At 43.1% G+C, this 16,280-nt stretch overlaps 1 protein-coding gene across 10 annotated transcripts; it reads left to right on the forward strand.

The window, feature by feature from the left end:
• The first annotated feature begins 1,141 nt into the window (after positions 1 to 1,141).
• ZNF662 (zinc finger protein 662) lies at positions 1,142 to 12,573 on the forward strand. 10 transcript variants are annotated; one of them, XM_063805636.1, is made up of 6 exons: positions 1,142 to 1,458; positions 3,039 to 3,165; positions 3,413 to 3,545; positions 3,809 to 3,922; positions 8,150 to 8,251; positions 9,276 to 12,573. In XM_063805636.1, the coding sequence occupies exons 3-6, from the start codon at positions 3,503 to 3,505 to the stop codon at positions 10,301 to 10,303; spliced, it is 1,287 nt and encodes a 428-aa protein (XP_063661706.1). In that variant the 5' UTR covers positions 1,142 to 1,458; positions 3,039 to 3,165; positions 3,413 to 3,502; the 3' UTR covers positions 10,304 to 12,573. The 10 variants fall into 10 exon arrangements, with proteins under 10 accessions (XP_063661706.1, XP_063661705.1, XP_063661707.1 ...); XM_063805635.1 differs by having other exon boundaries at positions 1,159 to 1,458; positions 3,806 to 3,922; XM_063805637.1 differs by lacking the exon at positions 8,150 to 8,251 and having other exon boundaries at positions 1,159 to 1,458; positions 3,806 to 3,922.
• Positions 12,574 to 16,280: the final 3,707 nt, after the last annotated feature.

Here is a 16,280-nt window from a genome sequence, read left to right on the forward strand (position 1 = left end):
CTTTGGACCTTACTTTCTTCAACTGAAAAACTGGTTCAACATTTATTCATTCTTTTATTCCGTAAGCCAAAAATAAAATTCAAAGCCCTCTGACCATATGAATGGATCTCTCCTCTTGGCTAAGGGCATTCCAAAGTTAACCTGAAAAACTGGTTCAGGCCATAATGGGAAGGAGGAGTTGGACATGGCTCATTATGCTCCCCTACCTTTTGAAATTCAGGACCAGCTGACCAGCATTAACATCAACACAGACCTTAAGACTGATAGAACAGCCTCTTTAAGTCTCACAGACTATCCGGTAGTGTGATAATGATGAGAAACATTTACAGTCTATTCTCTGAAGCCTGCTACAGGCTCCATCTGCATGATAAAACTTTGGTCTCCACAAGCCCTTATCTTAACTGAGACATCCCTTTCTATTGATTCTAAGTCTTTATACAATAACTTAACTCTTTCAACCAATTGCCACTCAGAAAATCTTTGAATCCACCTATGTCCTGAAAGCCTCCTCTTCCAGTTGTCCCACCTTTCCATACCGAACCAACGTGCATCTTACATGTATTAATTGATGTCTTATGTCTTCCTAAAATGTGTAAAACCAAGTTGTAGCCCGACCACGTTGGGCACATGTTCTCAGGATCTCCTGGGGCTGTGGCACGGGCCATGGTCACTCATATTTGGCTCAGGATAAATCCCTTCAAATCTTTTACAGTTTGACTTTTCGTGGACAATTCTACAAATATTCCTTGGCAGTTAAAGAAATAACTCCCCAGGAGGTGCTACACATCGGGCGCATGTTAGAGGCACAAAGATGAGAATGTTAAAAGACATAAAATACAGGTCTGCTCTGGGAATGCAAAAACTGGTAAAAGGAGAGATAAAAGAGCAGGTGCAGTCTAGTGAAGTACCCGCTACCTCCTATCAGCAAATATCTGTCCACCTAGGGTGCAGCGAGCTGGAGAGGAAGGGGTGGCCTAGAGCGCAGGGGAAGGATTCCTCCCCAGCTGCCTGCACCCCTACCCCGGTAGCGGTCCCTGGGATCGTCCGTGTCTCCAGGAGAACCAGACCGCTCTCCCCTCCCTCCCCGAGCGAGAAAGGAGGACCACAGAGATGCGGCGCCCTCCGCCGTCCTAGAGCAACCGGAGCGGCCCGAGCCCCGGCCTCCCGGATGCTGGGGCCTGGCGGGCGTGGAGCACGGGGAGTCGGGCGTGGGGCGGGCAGGGAGTGGAGTCGGGGTCTTACTCCGGTGGCTGCAGGGCGCAGCGTAGCCGTGTCAGGCCTGCCCAGGTGCAGAGCGCTCCTCCGCGACCCCAACAGCCTCTGGTCTGGTCTGGCGCGCGCTCGCTTTCCCAGAGGGCGACCTGGGCTATGGCGGCCGTGGCGCTGGCGAGCGGGACACGCCTCGGCCTTGTCCTCGAGCTGCTCCCGGGACAGCCCGCGCTGCCCCGGGCGCGCCGGGTGAGTGCGGGGCCGGAGCCTGGAAGCAATCTTGGCCCTGCCCTGGGTTCTAGGCCCGGAGACGGGGTGGTGCGGCGGCTGGGAAATGGGGGTACAACCCAGAGTGAGGGGCCTCGAGGGACAGGCAGCACAGCGGAGTCGACACCCCCGGACCTGAGCCTCAAGGAGAGCAGACGTGCAGCGGCACGGGGTTGAGCCGACTGCTGGGGCAGAGCGCACAGAGTGCTGTGGGGGGCGATGAATGGCCAGAATTTCAGAGCCGCCTTTACAGAGCTGGTTATGTTTGAGCTGGGTATTAGGTTGAAAAGGAATTTGCAATGCAGGAGCAGGAGGGAAGAACTGGATATTCAGGCAAGAGTAGCCGCAGGTGCAAGGACACAGAACAGGGTGAGGAAAGTTTGGTTTCCCAATGGAATGGTGAGAGGATCGGAGATGAGAGTGGTGGTGGCTGATGATCCTGGCCAGGAAAGCTGGGTCTGTGAGTAGTGAATGGAATTGTCTGTAGTGCAGAGGAATGTGGACTCTATTAGGCAGACAAAGTTGAGCCAGCCAAAGCCTTGGAGCCCTGGAGTGCTGGATAAATAGCTGTGGAGACTTTCTAGTGCGCAAGGACTGAAGTGCAGTGGACCAGAATGGGCTCCTCCACAGTGTGGAGACTGAGACCCTGAAGGAGGCAGTGGCTGAGAATTACAGGAAGTCCCAATGGCTGGAGGTCAGCAGTATTTGTTTCTTAAGAGGATGAGAGAAAGAAAGTGCAGGAGCTGAGACTCCTAGAGATATAGAAAATGGGGACATGGAGATTGGGACGTGGGGAAGCAAGTGAGGTGGGATCTTTGTGAGAGTGTGTTGCGGGTGGTGGGGGTGCAGGGAGTAAAGTCACAACGAGGATCTGCCCTGTTGAGTACAGTGTTCAGAGCAACCTGAATGTTCTGAGGAGCCCTAGCTGCCTCTGTGGCTGGTGGCAGTGACTGGGGAGGACAAAGGAGGAAGAGTCCTATACAGGGGCAGCAGGGATGGCAGGAATGGGGACGGAAGGCAGTGTGGCATAACAGGCAAGAGCCAGAGTCAAGCAGGCCTGGGTTCTGTCTCAGTACTGGAACTTTGGGGGAAGTTAATCCCTCCGAGTCTCAGTTTCCTCTTCTAAAAAATGGATCTGATAGTAGGCTATGAGACATAACAAAGAATATATGTCAAGTGCTTGGCACAGGCTTAATAAATGATAGTTGTTATCAAGGGTGGGTGACCTCTGAAGGAGGACACATTGTGGAGACAGGATGGGACCTAGAGCACAGATGTGGTTTGGGGTATAAGGATGAAACAAGAAGACTTTTGCAGACTCATGAAAAAGAGGAGAAAATGTTTGCTGAAATAAAGATGAAGAGACATGAGAAAATTGATGGCTGATGCCTTGTCTCTTTGTACATAGGAGGCAAAAATCTTCTGCTGATAGAGTTCCTGTAGACATTCAGAATCCAGAATCCCCACAGGCACCCCCACAGTACCTTTTGGTGCCCTGTCTCCCCTTCCTCTTGGCCTGGTCCTGGGGTTATCCTAGGGCATTTGAACACATGTTGTTTCAGGAGTCAGTGACCTTCGAGGATGTGGCCGTCTACTTCTCTGAGAACGAATGGATCGGCCTGGGCCCTGCTCAGAGAGCCCTGTACAGGGATGTGATGCTGGAGAATTATGGGGCTGTGGCTTCCCTGGGTAAGGGTCTCTCCCTTTGGGCCCTGCCTCCACCCTTCAGAGTTTGCTGGCTCCTTTTTTCTCAAAGGCTCAGGAGTTGTTGATAACCCTCAGCTCAATGGCAGCTTCAGGCTCTTGGATTTTTAATGACCTAACCTCAGCAGTCGTTGGAAAGTAGGAAGTCCTGGTATCAGTTTGGGCCTTATACAGGACTTCCTTGCTCCAGAGTGAGAGGTGCCAAACCCCTACCCTTGTGTTGTGGGTATAGTGAGAAGAGAGCAAATTCATGGTGCTCCACTGAGCCTTCAGTTCCCTGCCCTCTCGGTTTGCAAGATCCAGCCTAATTCCAAGCATCCTCATGAGGATGTCTGAACTTGAGAGCTCTAAGAGGGAGAGGACAGGTAAGAATTGAGGACTCAATTCCTCAATGAGTGAAATCATCCATTTGCTGACTCAGTTACTGAGTCGTCTGTCAACTTCCTGACCTTTGTAAGTCTCCTGGCCCCTCTCTTGTCCTTTCCCCTGGAATTCCTTTTCTTGTTCTTCCTAGTTATTTCCGTTTTTTTCCCCTCCTACCCCTGAAGACACTGGCCTGGGAGGAGCCTTGGGATTACTGTGTGCCACGCCACTCACCTGCCTGTCCCATTTCTTTCCTCTTAAGCAGCATTTCCATTTCCCAAACCGGCTCTGATTTCCCAGCTGGAGCGAGGGGAAACACCCTGGTGCTCGGTTCCTCGGGGAGCTCTGGATGGAGAGGCCCCAAGGGGCATCTCCTCAGGTGAGTGAGGGCACACGTGCCGGTCATCTGACCAGTTTTCTTGTCATGATCTTTAAAATGTCATAGATAGGTGTTTTTTTAATCTAGTGTTGTAGACACTAGTGGGATTGCATTTCTTCTCTGTGTTCCCATAGTTTTATATCTTCTTTTTTTAAAAAATTTTTTTTAGTATTTATTGATTATTCTTGGGTGTTTCTCGGACAGGGGGATTTGGCAGGGTCATAGGACAATAGTGGAGGGAAGGTCAGCAGATAAACATGTGAACAAAGGTCTCTGGTTTTCCTAGGCAGAGGGCCCTGCCGCCTTCCGCAGTGTTTGTGTCCCTGGGTACTTGAGATTAGGGAGTGGTGATGACTCTTAACGAGCATGCTGCCTTCAAGCATCTGTTTAACAAAGCACATCTTGCACCGCCCTTAATCCATTTAACCCTTAGTGGACACAGCACATGTTTCAGAGAGCACCGGGTTGGGGATAAGGTTATAGATTAACAGCATCCCAAGGCAGAAGAATTTTTCTTAGTACAGAACAAAATGGAGTCTCCTATGTCTACTTCTTTCTACACAGACACAGTAACAATCTGATCTCTCTTTCTTTTCCCCACATTTCCCCCTTTTCTATTCGACAAAACCGCCATCGTCATCATGGCCCGTTCTCAATGAGCTGTACACCTCCCAGACGGGGTGGCGGCCTAGCAGAGGGGCTCCTCACTTCCCAGATGGGGCGGCCGGGCAGAGGTGCCCCCCCACCTCCCAGACGGGGCGGCGGCCGGGCGGGGGCTGCCCCCCACCTCCCAGACGGGGCGGCTGGCCGGGTGGGGTCTGCCCCCCACCTCCCGGACGGGGCGGCTGCCGGGCGGAGGAGCTCCTCACATCTCAGACGGGGCGGACAGTCAGAGACGCTCCTCACCTCCCAGATGGGGTGGCGGCGGGGCAGAGACACTCCTCAGTTCCCAGACGGGGTCGCGGCCAGGCAGAGGCGCTCTTCACATCTCAGACGGGGCAGCGGGGCAGAGGCACTCCCCACATCCCAGACGATGGGCGGCCAGGCAGAGACGCTCCTCACTTCCTAGACGGGGTGGCGGCCGGGCAGAGGCTGCAATCTTGGCACTTTGGGAGGCCAAGGAAGGCGGCTGGGAGGTGGAGGTTGTAGCGAGCCGAGATCACGCCACTGCACTCCAGCCTGAGCAAAGAGGGAGAGGGGGAGGGGGAAGGGGAGAGGGAGAGCTTTTATATCTTCTTGAGTTCTTGTTTTATTCATCCTGGCTCCTCTGTGTGCCATCTTCATTAACCTGTTTTGCCTCTTCCCCATCGCTGCTGTTATGGCTACCACGTATCTTTGCCCCATGAGTTTCCTGTTTACTCTGATCTTGGGTGCCCTTTCTACTTCCTGGCCTGTTTACAGTCTTCCAGCTTGGGATATAATGGCCATCTTTATCATTAGAAACCAAGAACTCTCAACCCTCAGCCAGATAGTTCCTATTCCTCAGGGGAAAACCCTGGGATTACTTTAGGCCCAACAGGACTTTCTTACTCTTAGTTTCCTAGTGATAACTGTGTTTCCTGGTTGCCTCCTTGGCCCCATTTCATCTTCCCATAGGGCTTTTATGTGGGCGCAGTGTGACGAGCTGTGCTCCAAATTTCCTCATTCTCACAGTTCCTTGTTCTGTCTTTTCATATTAGAATACTCTTGATTGCAGGTATTAAAACCCAATTCAAACTGGCTTAAACAAAAAGAATTTGTTGTTTCATGTAACTGGGAAGTCTGAGGTAGAGTGGGCTGCAGGTATAGTTTGATCAGAATTACATTCTCTGCTCTGTCTCCGTATGTGTTGGCTTTGTCTACAGTCTGGCTCCCCTTTTGGTTGTAAGGTGATTGGTGGTAGTAACAGGACTCTGCTGCTTCATACCTAGGTGAAGAAACCTGGCACGCCGTCCTTAGGCTTTAAACATTGTGAGTCAAAGTGCCAAGTATACTCTAATGGACTACCTTAAGTCATATGCCAGCTCTAAATCAATCCCTGTGGCAAGGTAACTACTGTGCACTGATTGACTTGGTCTGAATTGCCGATCTCTGAATCAGTCTCTCATGTAGTGAGTGGGATGGGATTAACCTGCTTAGCTTAGCCAAGTCAGAGCCTACCCTAGGAAGTGGAGTTGGGATACCCAACTCCCCACTCCAGCCCCCTACAAAGGGCATAGCTACTTTACAGTGGGGAGTAGTGGAAGGGGTATGGGGAGACCACCACAGCGTCTTCTGCATTCTTAGTGCTTCCTCTCCTCACCACCTAAGGGAATTTCTCATCTTTGCTTTGCTTTGCTTTAGGTAGAAAACCAACAGCTAAGTTACTCCTTGAGCAAAATTCTAACTCTCTGATGTGCAGCTGACTTCCTTGGCACATACATGTCACTACTCAAAGTCCACTTTTGTCTTACAGAAGTTAATACTCAGAGGATACATAGTCCCTGGATTTGGCAACAGAAAAGGTTGTCATTTGAAGGTGTAGAATTGATCTGTTTCTTAGGAGGTTTTGGATGAAGGTTACAAAGAGACAGTTCTAGCGAAAGCAGAAGTAAGGTGTATTACAGTAGATCTCTGTGAACAGAGGTGTCTGTTATTGAGTAAGAAGTGACTTTTGGAAATGGCTGAGTGAGGGTGTGAGTCCATTTCTTATGGATGCCATAGAGAGACCCCATCCATTGAATCTTTGTGGAATGGAAAGCAATAAATGGATAGGAAGGAAACTAGGAGATTACGGTTTCCCTGAATAGCCTGGCTAGACAGGAAGTCCTCATGAATAACTATTTGCAATTCCATCCTATCCTGATTCTATTCTATGTGAATTTGATTTCACCTCCTAGGGATAGGTGAAGAAGAGGCCTTCATCTTTTCTATTTCTTCTTGACATTTTAAAGTGAGTGATATGTTTCATATCTTTGGGAACTGATGGAATTACAACTTCTCTGTTCCAGTATTTTCTATCCTTTATATAAATATATATAAAAATATATAAATATATAAATTAAAAATATATGTATATATAAAATATATAATCATATAAATAAAATATATAAATATATAAATAAAAAATATAATATATATCTTATACATTATATATAAATATAATTATATATAAAATATATGATATATATAGTCCATCTCTATATATATTATATATGATATATATCATATATAATTATATATTATATATGATATATCATATATATATATTATATATGATATATATTATATATTTATATATGATATATGATATATATTTATATATCATATATTATATATATTATATATGATATATATAAATATATAATATATTATATTTTATATATAATATAATATAATATATTTATATATATCATATATAAATATATAATATATATTATATATAATATATTATATAATACATATAATATATAATATATAATATATAATACATATAATATATAATATATATTTATATATTTAATATGTATATTATATATTATATATAATATATATTATATATTTATATATTTAATATATATTTATATATTATATATTTATATATTTAATATATATTTATATATATTATATATTTGTATATTTAATATATAAATACATATATTTATATATTTAATATAAATACATATATTTATATATTTAATATAAATATATTTTATATATAAATACATATCTTATATAAAATATATTTATATTAAATATAAATAGTGTTATATAAAATATATATTTATATATATTTTATATATATAAATATATATATATATTTTTTGAGACACAGTCTCACTCTGTCGCCCAGGCTGGAGAGCAGTGACACAGTCTCGGCTCACTGCAACCTCTGCCTCCCGGGTTCAAGCGGTTCTCCTGCCTCAGCCTCCTGAGGAGCTGTGACCACAGGTGTGTGCCACCATGCTTGGCTAATTTTTTTTGTATTTTTAATGGAGATGGGGTTTCACCATGTTGGCCAGGCTAGTCTTGAACTCCTGACCTCAGGTGATCCACCCACCTCGGCCTCCCAAAGTGCTGGGATTACAGGTGTGAGCCACCACGCCCAGCCTATCCTTATTATTCTGTACCATCAAATTTCTGCTTATCTATGTTACCAATCTTTTCACCCACCTTTATTCTCTCCCTACCACTTCCATGTCTGCTCTTTTCCTGATGGGCCTCACTCTTCTGACTGAGTCAGCCTTATTTGTATCTTGACCCTGGCAGGATATCCATTTCTAAAGCCTGCTGGGATGTCCCATCCTGAGCAGGTGGAAGAGCCATTAAACCTGAAACTGCAAGGAGAGGGTCCAAGCCTGATTTGTCCGGGTAAGTGAGAGGGAAATGAGCATTCTTCTCTCAGTCACATCTTTTCCTATCTTTCTTTTATAAGATGTAAAAGTCCATTTTGCCATTCATGTTCTAAACAAATATGGGGACCAGATCCTTAAATCAACCAATTAAGAGAAAACTTAAACCCTAAGCTTCCAACTTTCATTAGGACAAGCTCAATTAATTAAATTAATTAAATTAGGATGGGTCTTTTGCGTTAGACTTAAACTGAACAGATGGCCTGCCCCATCTAGCTGCTATGATCACCCAATATTTTTAATGTAGATGCTGTATTTTACTCATTGTGTTAGTTGTTAGAGATTAAAAAAATCAAGTCATATATGGCCCTTATCCCGGAAGGACTCACAGTCTCATGGGACATGATACATAAATGTATAATTACAGAAAAATGATGAAACTGTAACAGAATGTGAATAAGACACTATGAGAACAAAGAGGAGGGAGTCTTTTCCGAGTTCTGCCTGGAGTAGTTTGAGAAAGCACTTCCCATGGTTTCATGGTGAACTTGGTGATTGGATTGAAAGAGAAGACTATACTTCCTTTTAGTGTTGAAAAGTATGAGGAAGCTCATTCTTGCTACTGTCTGCTGCATGTGACAAGCCCAGGTTCTCAGGTATACCACTAAGGATTCCTTATTTCTGAACAGGTCCTCTGTCCTAAGTCCTGGCCTGTTCTTCTCATGGTATAAACTGTACTCAGCTACCTAGGAGGAATTCTGACTTTGTTTTCCTTAGATTCAATTCACCTGTTTTCTGAGAGCCTACCCTGGTCCTTCGTTTGGTGCCAGGAATCATAGCCCGCAGGGATTCTATCTAGTTGCTGTCTTTACTTTTGGTTTCTTTCTGTGTATTAGCCTTGTTTTTGCCATTTTCAGCTGGGACAGGGCCACTGAGACATGGGTGGCACTTGGAGAGAAGTGGACGTATTAATACCACTTGGTGACCTTAGTCGCTGTGTCATGGATAATGATGACATTTGAAGCTCCAATTTCTTTTTTCAGAGGGTGTGTTGAAGAGGAAGAAAGAAGATTTTATTCTGAAGGAGGAAATTATTGAGGAAGTACAGGACCTCATGGTCCTATCAAGTGGACCCCGGTGGTGTGGATCCCAGAAATTATGGTTTGGGAAAACCTGTGAAGAGAAAAGCAGGTTAGGGAGATGGCCTGGTTACCTCAATGGGGGACGTATGGAAAGTTCTACAAATGATATTATAGAAGTGATTGTCAAGGATGAGATGATCTCAGTAGAAGAGAGTTCAGGGAATACTGATGTCAATAACCTCCTTGGTATACATCACAAAATTCTAAACGAGCAAATATTCTATATATGTGAGGAATGCGGCAAGTGTTTTGATCAAAATGAGGACTTTGATCAACACCAGAAAACTCATAATGGAGAGAAGGTCTATGGATGTAAGGAATGTGGGAAGGCTTTCAGTTTTCGATCACATTGCATCGCACATCAGAGAATTCACAGTGGGGTGAAACCCTATGAATGTCAAGAATGTGCTAAGGCCTTTGTTTGGAAGTCAAACCTGATTCGTCACCAGAGAATACATACTGGAGAGAAACCCTTTGAATGTAAGGAATGTGGGAAGGGCTTTAGTCAGAACACAAGCCTTACGCAACATCAACGGATCCACACTGGTGAGAAACCATACACATGTAAAGAATGTGGGAAAAGCTTTACTCGAAACCCAGCCCTTCTTCGACATCAGAGAATGCACACTGGGGAGAAGCCTTACGAATGTAAGGACTGTGGGAAGGGCTTCATGTGGAACTCAGATCTTTCTCAGCACCAGAGGGTCCACACTGGGGACAAGCCTCATGAATGTACTGACTGTGGGAAAAGCTTCTTTTGCAAGGCACATCTTATTCGACATCAAAGAATCCATACTGGGGAAAGACCCTATAAATGTAATGACTGTGGGAAGGCCTTCAGTCAGAATTCTGTCTTAATTAAGCACCAGAGGCGCCATGCTAGAGACAAACCCTATAACTGTCAGATCTCTCACCTTCTTGAACATTAGAGAGTGCATAATGGTGATACTTGTTTATAATTCTTATGCTGCAGGAACCCTAGAGACAAAATGAGATGACCATTCACAATTTGCTGTAACCCTTAACTTAAATAGCCAGTATTATCTTGCCCTTTTGAACATTTACCATGTACTCTAGCAAGACTGGTCCCTCTGTTCTGTGATGTTTTAACAAGGCATCATTTAGTTGGGCAGCTACTCTGTATCAGGTGCTAACCACTTTACATACATTAATTTGCATAACAATCCTATTAAGGTAGGTGCTCTTCTCCCCGTTTTACAAATGAGAAATCAGAGTTGAAAGAGGTTATAAAACTCATTCAGGGTTGCTCAGTTAGTAAGTTATAGAGTTGAAATTGGAGCCAGGCCTATCTGACTGCAGAGTTTACTGTTCTTTACTTAATTGTACATATTTATGTCTCTGCCCATTTTTATTTGCTTATTTTCCTGTGCTTTTAGTTTCCCTTCATCACTCAGATCTAGCTCCTTCAACTAAGACGATCTCTCTTCCTCATCTACTTGTAATCAGTACCACCCAAGTTAGTATTTAATTATGTGCCATCTTATATTTTTCTAATAGTCTCATGTCTTTTAGTCTTAACCCCAGCTAAATGACTCTGAGGACCAACAGTACATTTCTTTTATGTTTTTCAAATCCTGAAACATTAATCTTTGACTAGATATAACATGCTCATGTTAAAAAAGAATTGAAATAGTTGAAAAGGGTGTTCAGTGAAAAGTAAATTTCCTTGTCATTCCTATCTCTTGAGTTCTCCCCAGAGGCAATCACTGCTACTGGTTGTGTATCTCTGTAGATACTCTTTGTATACAAGTGTTTATTAGTATTGCTTTTCATAACTCTGTCTCACTGAAAACCTTATTTGATGGAAGCAACATTGCAGTTAAATTGTGAACTCTAAGACCTTTTCTTCAGAAGTTGCTTTCCTTTTGAGGCCACCAAAGTAATTTAGGGAAACAGCAGAGGGTAATCCAAGTCTTTTTTTAGACAGAGTCTCACTCTGTTGCCCTGGCTGGAGTGCAGTGGTGCTATCTCAGCTCACTGCAAGCTCCACCTCCTGGGTTCATGCCATTCTTCTGCCTCAGCCTCCCAAGTAGCTGGGACTACGGGTGCCCGCCACCATGCCTGGCTAATATTTTGTATTTTTAGTAGAGATGGGATTTCACCATGTTAGCCAGGCTAGTCTCGATCTCCTGACCTTGTGATCCACCTGTCTCGGCCTCCCAAAGTGCTGGGATTACAGGCCTCAGCTACCACGCCTGGCCAATCCAGGTCTTAAGAGACCTCATTGCCTTTGTTTTATGAGATATCATTCTGGGATTGGGAATATGTAAACTCAACTGGAGATTATTTTCATAAAAATTTATATAGTTCCAGCCCTCTCATTGCTTCCTATCCTAAATCCTCTTCCAGTCTGTCCATCCCTCACTACCATGATAGTCTACATTCTGATAAGCTGTGAGGCCACTGCCAAGGGAGGGAGAAATGGTCACTTTCTGGTGGTGGTTAATGCTTTGTTAGATAGCTTCATCCAGTCAATAGTTGAAAAGTTTTCACATAATCCAGTATTGGCATCAGAGCCAGAAATGCCCTCCCTAGGTCCAGGACCAAAGATAAAACAAACACGAGGAACATGTAGCGTCTACACAGGAAAGTAAAGAATTATAGAATTAACTAATTCTACTTGAAATCAGGAGTTTATAAAACAACATTTTTAGACGTGGTCATCTTTTATTGGTTTCCATCATCTCTTCCCCTTCTCTCTGGGAACAGTTACCCGGGTATTCTTTGGGAAGCTATCCTTTCTCAGCTATGTGGTTTGGCACCACCACCATCTTCATGAGTGGACCCTGTTTGGCTTGTGTCAATCAGTTTATCCCATCCCCTTGGCCACAGAGCCATTGTGATATGAGGAGATATTGGCTCTTCTGGAAAAGAGAGGCTTTTCTTCATCGAGAGCTACAAGAGGAGATATTATCTGTCCTCTGTGTGGCACATAGGAAAATGTGAGACCTAGAATTATAGCAACTTTTTTTTTTCTGTTAAAAGGGGAGATTCTCAAGCTTCCAGGTGCTACCATATGGAGCCTAAGGATAAAGCCAATACCAAAGAAAACAGTGACTAAACAGAGAGAAACTAGGTCCTTGGTGACATCTTTTGAGCCACTAGACCAAGCTTTACCTGAAGCAGAGCTACCTGAGAACTTTTCAGCTATGTGAGCCAATAAACATCTGTCAAATGAGTTAGAGTTGAGTTTTCTGTTATTTGCAACTTAGCCACACTAATACTGTCTTGTGTTTGAAATCACTGTTTTCTCATACAGCTCCTCAGTGTCACCTTTTCCTCTTGCTCAGTAGTCTCATAAGCTTCTCAGTTTTATCTCATCTCAGTTGCTTGGAAGTTGAGCATCTAAATAGGTGGCTTTTGCTGGGTGCAGTGGCTTACGCCTGTAATCCCATCACTTTGGGAGGCCAAGGTGGGCAGATCACCTGAGATTGGGAGTTCAAGACCAGCCTGACCAACATGGAGAAACCCCGTCTCTACTAAAAATACAAAATTAGCCAGGTGTGGTGGCACATGCCAGTAATCTCAGCTACTCAGGAGGCTGAGGCAGGAGAATTGCTTGAATCTGGGAGGTGGAGGTTGCAGTGAGCCGAGATTGTGCCATTGCACTCCAGCCTGGGCAACAAGAGTGAAACTCCATCTCAAAAAAATAAAAATAATAAATAGGTGGCTCTCATGACCTAAGGTTAATTTCATGCATACTACTAAGTGATGCTTTAAGTCATACCATTAGTGCAGGAATTTTTGCTCCTTAGTTCAGCTAAAATCTGGGTTCTTGTCTCATGACCAGGAAAAATTAGTCACAGGGACACATTGAAAAGTGAGGAGGGCAGAATTTATTAAGTGAAAAGGAAAACTCTCAACAGAAAGAGGGGTCCTGCATGCAGGTTTTCCATCTCACTAAACTGAATACCAGGCCACCACACATGAGCTGAAGAGCCTAGTCTTCTCCCCCTGCATGAATTCCTGGTGGCTACACCCCATTCTCCCAGTGTGCAGGCAGGCCCTTAGTCTGAGCCACTCCACATTATTTCCCTTACTGTGTATGTGTTAAGGAACGGAATTTTTCATCATGGGCATGTTTAGGCAATCCCCCTGTGCACAATGACCTGGGCAGCATTTGGCTGTCTCCTGATTCTATCATTCCCCCCTCTAAAGAAGTACATCTAACTTAGAATAAGGATAAGGATAAGGGTAGTGATCGATCTTAACTGGTTCCTGCTGATGGGGGCACTGTTTTGGGAAAATAGCAGTGAGATCTCCCTCAGAGGCCTATCTAAGGGTCCCTGGTAAAAGGTGGCCATCATTTGAGGTTCCAATTGCATGAACGTTCAGAGTTCAATGGCCTGAAGGTGAGAAGAGACAAACCAGGTTATTAGAAGACAATCAAAATGAAACAAAGCGGGGATGGTAAGGACAGCTAAAAAAAATCCTAAGGCTGCTGACACACCCAGATAACTGGTAGCTATAGTTATGCCTGCTAAGATTGGGGTGTTTGGGGCTTGGCTTTCGTTAGCTCCCTTGGTCTTATTTTCCCAAAAAAGAAACCTCCAGGTTATGGGCACCTTATTTAGTCCAATCATCTGGCAGGATTTGCAGGGTAATTGCCCAGAACTAGAATATTGATCCAGATTTTTACATTACTCATCCCTTTTGCTGCTTCTGAGCTGCAGCCAGAGATTGCTGGTTGGTTCACAGGAATAAGCAGTGTTAGTTTAAAATGTGGGCAAAAACTTAAAAACAACGAATGAGTCTAAAATCTAATGACAAATGTATAAGTCTTGAAACATAATTTCTCTCCAGTTCTCATTTTTGTTAAAAATAAATCTTGATAGGACTGAGTTGTTTGCAAAATAAACTTTAGTCTTGTATTTGGTCTGATTATTTCCATAAAGTGCAGCAAGAATAATTATGTTTACGTAGGCTTTTTAAATTGGTTTTGATGGAATTCTGTTCTGCAAGGAATCTTAGGACTTTTAAAGCTGAGCCCAGCCATGAGTTTGTACCCTCAAATACCTATGAGTTGGGTGAATTCCTCTCTTCTTGGGGTCCCAAGAATATGGGGTTCCTGGGCCTTTTAGAATATGACATTCCTTACTTACTGCAGGTTAGGAAACCTGTATGGGGACTGTGTAGACAAGGTATGAACTCAGTTTTCCCAAGGGGCTTTTATCGGCTCTGTTAAGTCAAGCTTGATTCCTAAAAGGGAAGCATACCCTTCCAATCAAAGCCTTGGTAAAACAACCAGTTTCTCCAATTGTGTCCTGTTGCAAAAGAAAGTGATTCTTATTGCACTGATGCAAAAAACTGTATTGCTATAAATTAAGAATACTTGCAACTAGTTTCCAAATTCTGGAGAAGCAAGTAGGAGAGAAACAAATATGCTCCAAATTTTGATCACAGGAGTATACCTTACTCAATTATTAAAGGCTGTAAATGGCTCAAAATAAATTTCCTTAACTCTGAAAACAAAACAAGGAACAGCAATATTTCAAGCAAAAACTTTTAAAAAAGATTACTTCAGTTTTCTTTTAGTTCAGTACATTCTGTTAACTCTTGTTCTGTTTGATATTCATGAACATTTCAGCTCTTCATGAGTCCTGCATGTTTTCCTTTATTCCAATGTCACGATCTCTAAGATTATCAGAAACCTGCATTTGAGAGCACCTGTCAAAGCCTTATGGCTGATTATAAATCATCCTTTATCAAAGGATCCTTTATCAAAGAGGATCAAAATAAGGCAATTGTGTATGAATGACAAAATGTCCAGGGTAGATACAGTTAAAAACATTGACAAAGAAAATTTGGTTATCTCTGTGGTTTACAATAACATAATAACCTTAATTATGATATTATGATATTGATACAATATCATAATAACCTTAATTATGATATTGATAGCATATACTCAGACATTAGAACTGTAGACATCCCACACAATTTTGGAACATATTAATATTCACTAAAATATAATATGAAGATTAAACATCATTTTGGCAATTCCATGTACATAAACATGTCAAATAATCCTGTTTACCTCTCTTCTGGATGCTCCAGGGGCCCTCTGTAGCATCCAACAGCAAGGGGTAAGAAAGACAACCTTGAAGCTGAAATTTGATTTTGGGAAGCCTGTTACATATATTAGATGTTTAAAACACTTGATGTTATGAAATAGAATTCCAGGCCCTGCATGGTGGCTCACGCCTGTATTCCCAGGACTTTGGGAGGTCGAGGTGTGTGGATCACCTGAGGTCAGGAGCTTGAAACCAGCCTGGCCAACATGGTGAAACTCCATCTCTACTGAAAATACAAAAACTAGCTGGACGTGATGGAGGCACCTGTAATTCCAGCTACTCGGGGGACCGAGGCACGAGAATTGCTTGAACCTAGGAGGTGGAGGTTGCAGTGAGCCGAGATGGTGCCACTACACTCCAGCCTGGGTGACAGAGCAAGACTCCATCTTCAAGAAAAAAAAAATAGAATTCCAGGTTACTATAAGTAATTATTTTTGCCAAAATGATAACTCAAACATTTGAAAAAGCAAAAACCTTTCCTTAGCCTTTACTATTACATGAAAATCTGTTCAAGAGAGAGAAAGCCAAATTTTACCCTTGCATTTGTTTACTATTAATGTCAACCCCAATTTAAAAAATGAAATCTTATAGACCATTCTATCAAATCTTAACCAGTTTGACCATGAGGTAAGATTCTTATAAACCTTTTATAACCTTTTACACAATTTACTAAAGAGCAGATCAGTGCCTTAAGAAAACCTTGTTGTGCTTTTATTTCAATGCTCAATTGTACAGAAAAACCATAAATACCCTTTTGAATTTAATGTTCACACACAGAATTTCTTTTGCAAGATTAACTTTTAGAAACCTT

This window comes from Pan troglodytes, chromosome 2 (assembly GCF_028858775.2).
Source record: "Pan troglodytes isolate AG18354 chromosome 2, NHGRI_mPanTro3-v2.0_pri, whole genome shotgun sequence".
NCBI classification, from domain to species: domain Eukaryota; kingdom Metazoa; phylum Chordata; class Mammalia; order Primates; family Hominidae; genus Pan; species Pan troglodytes.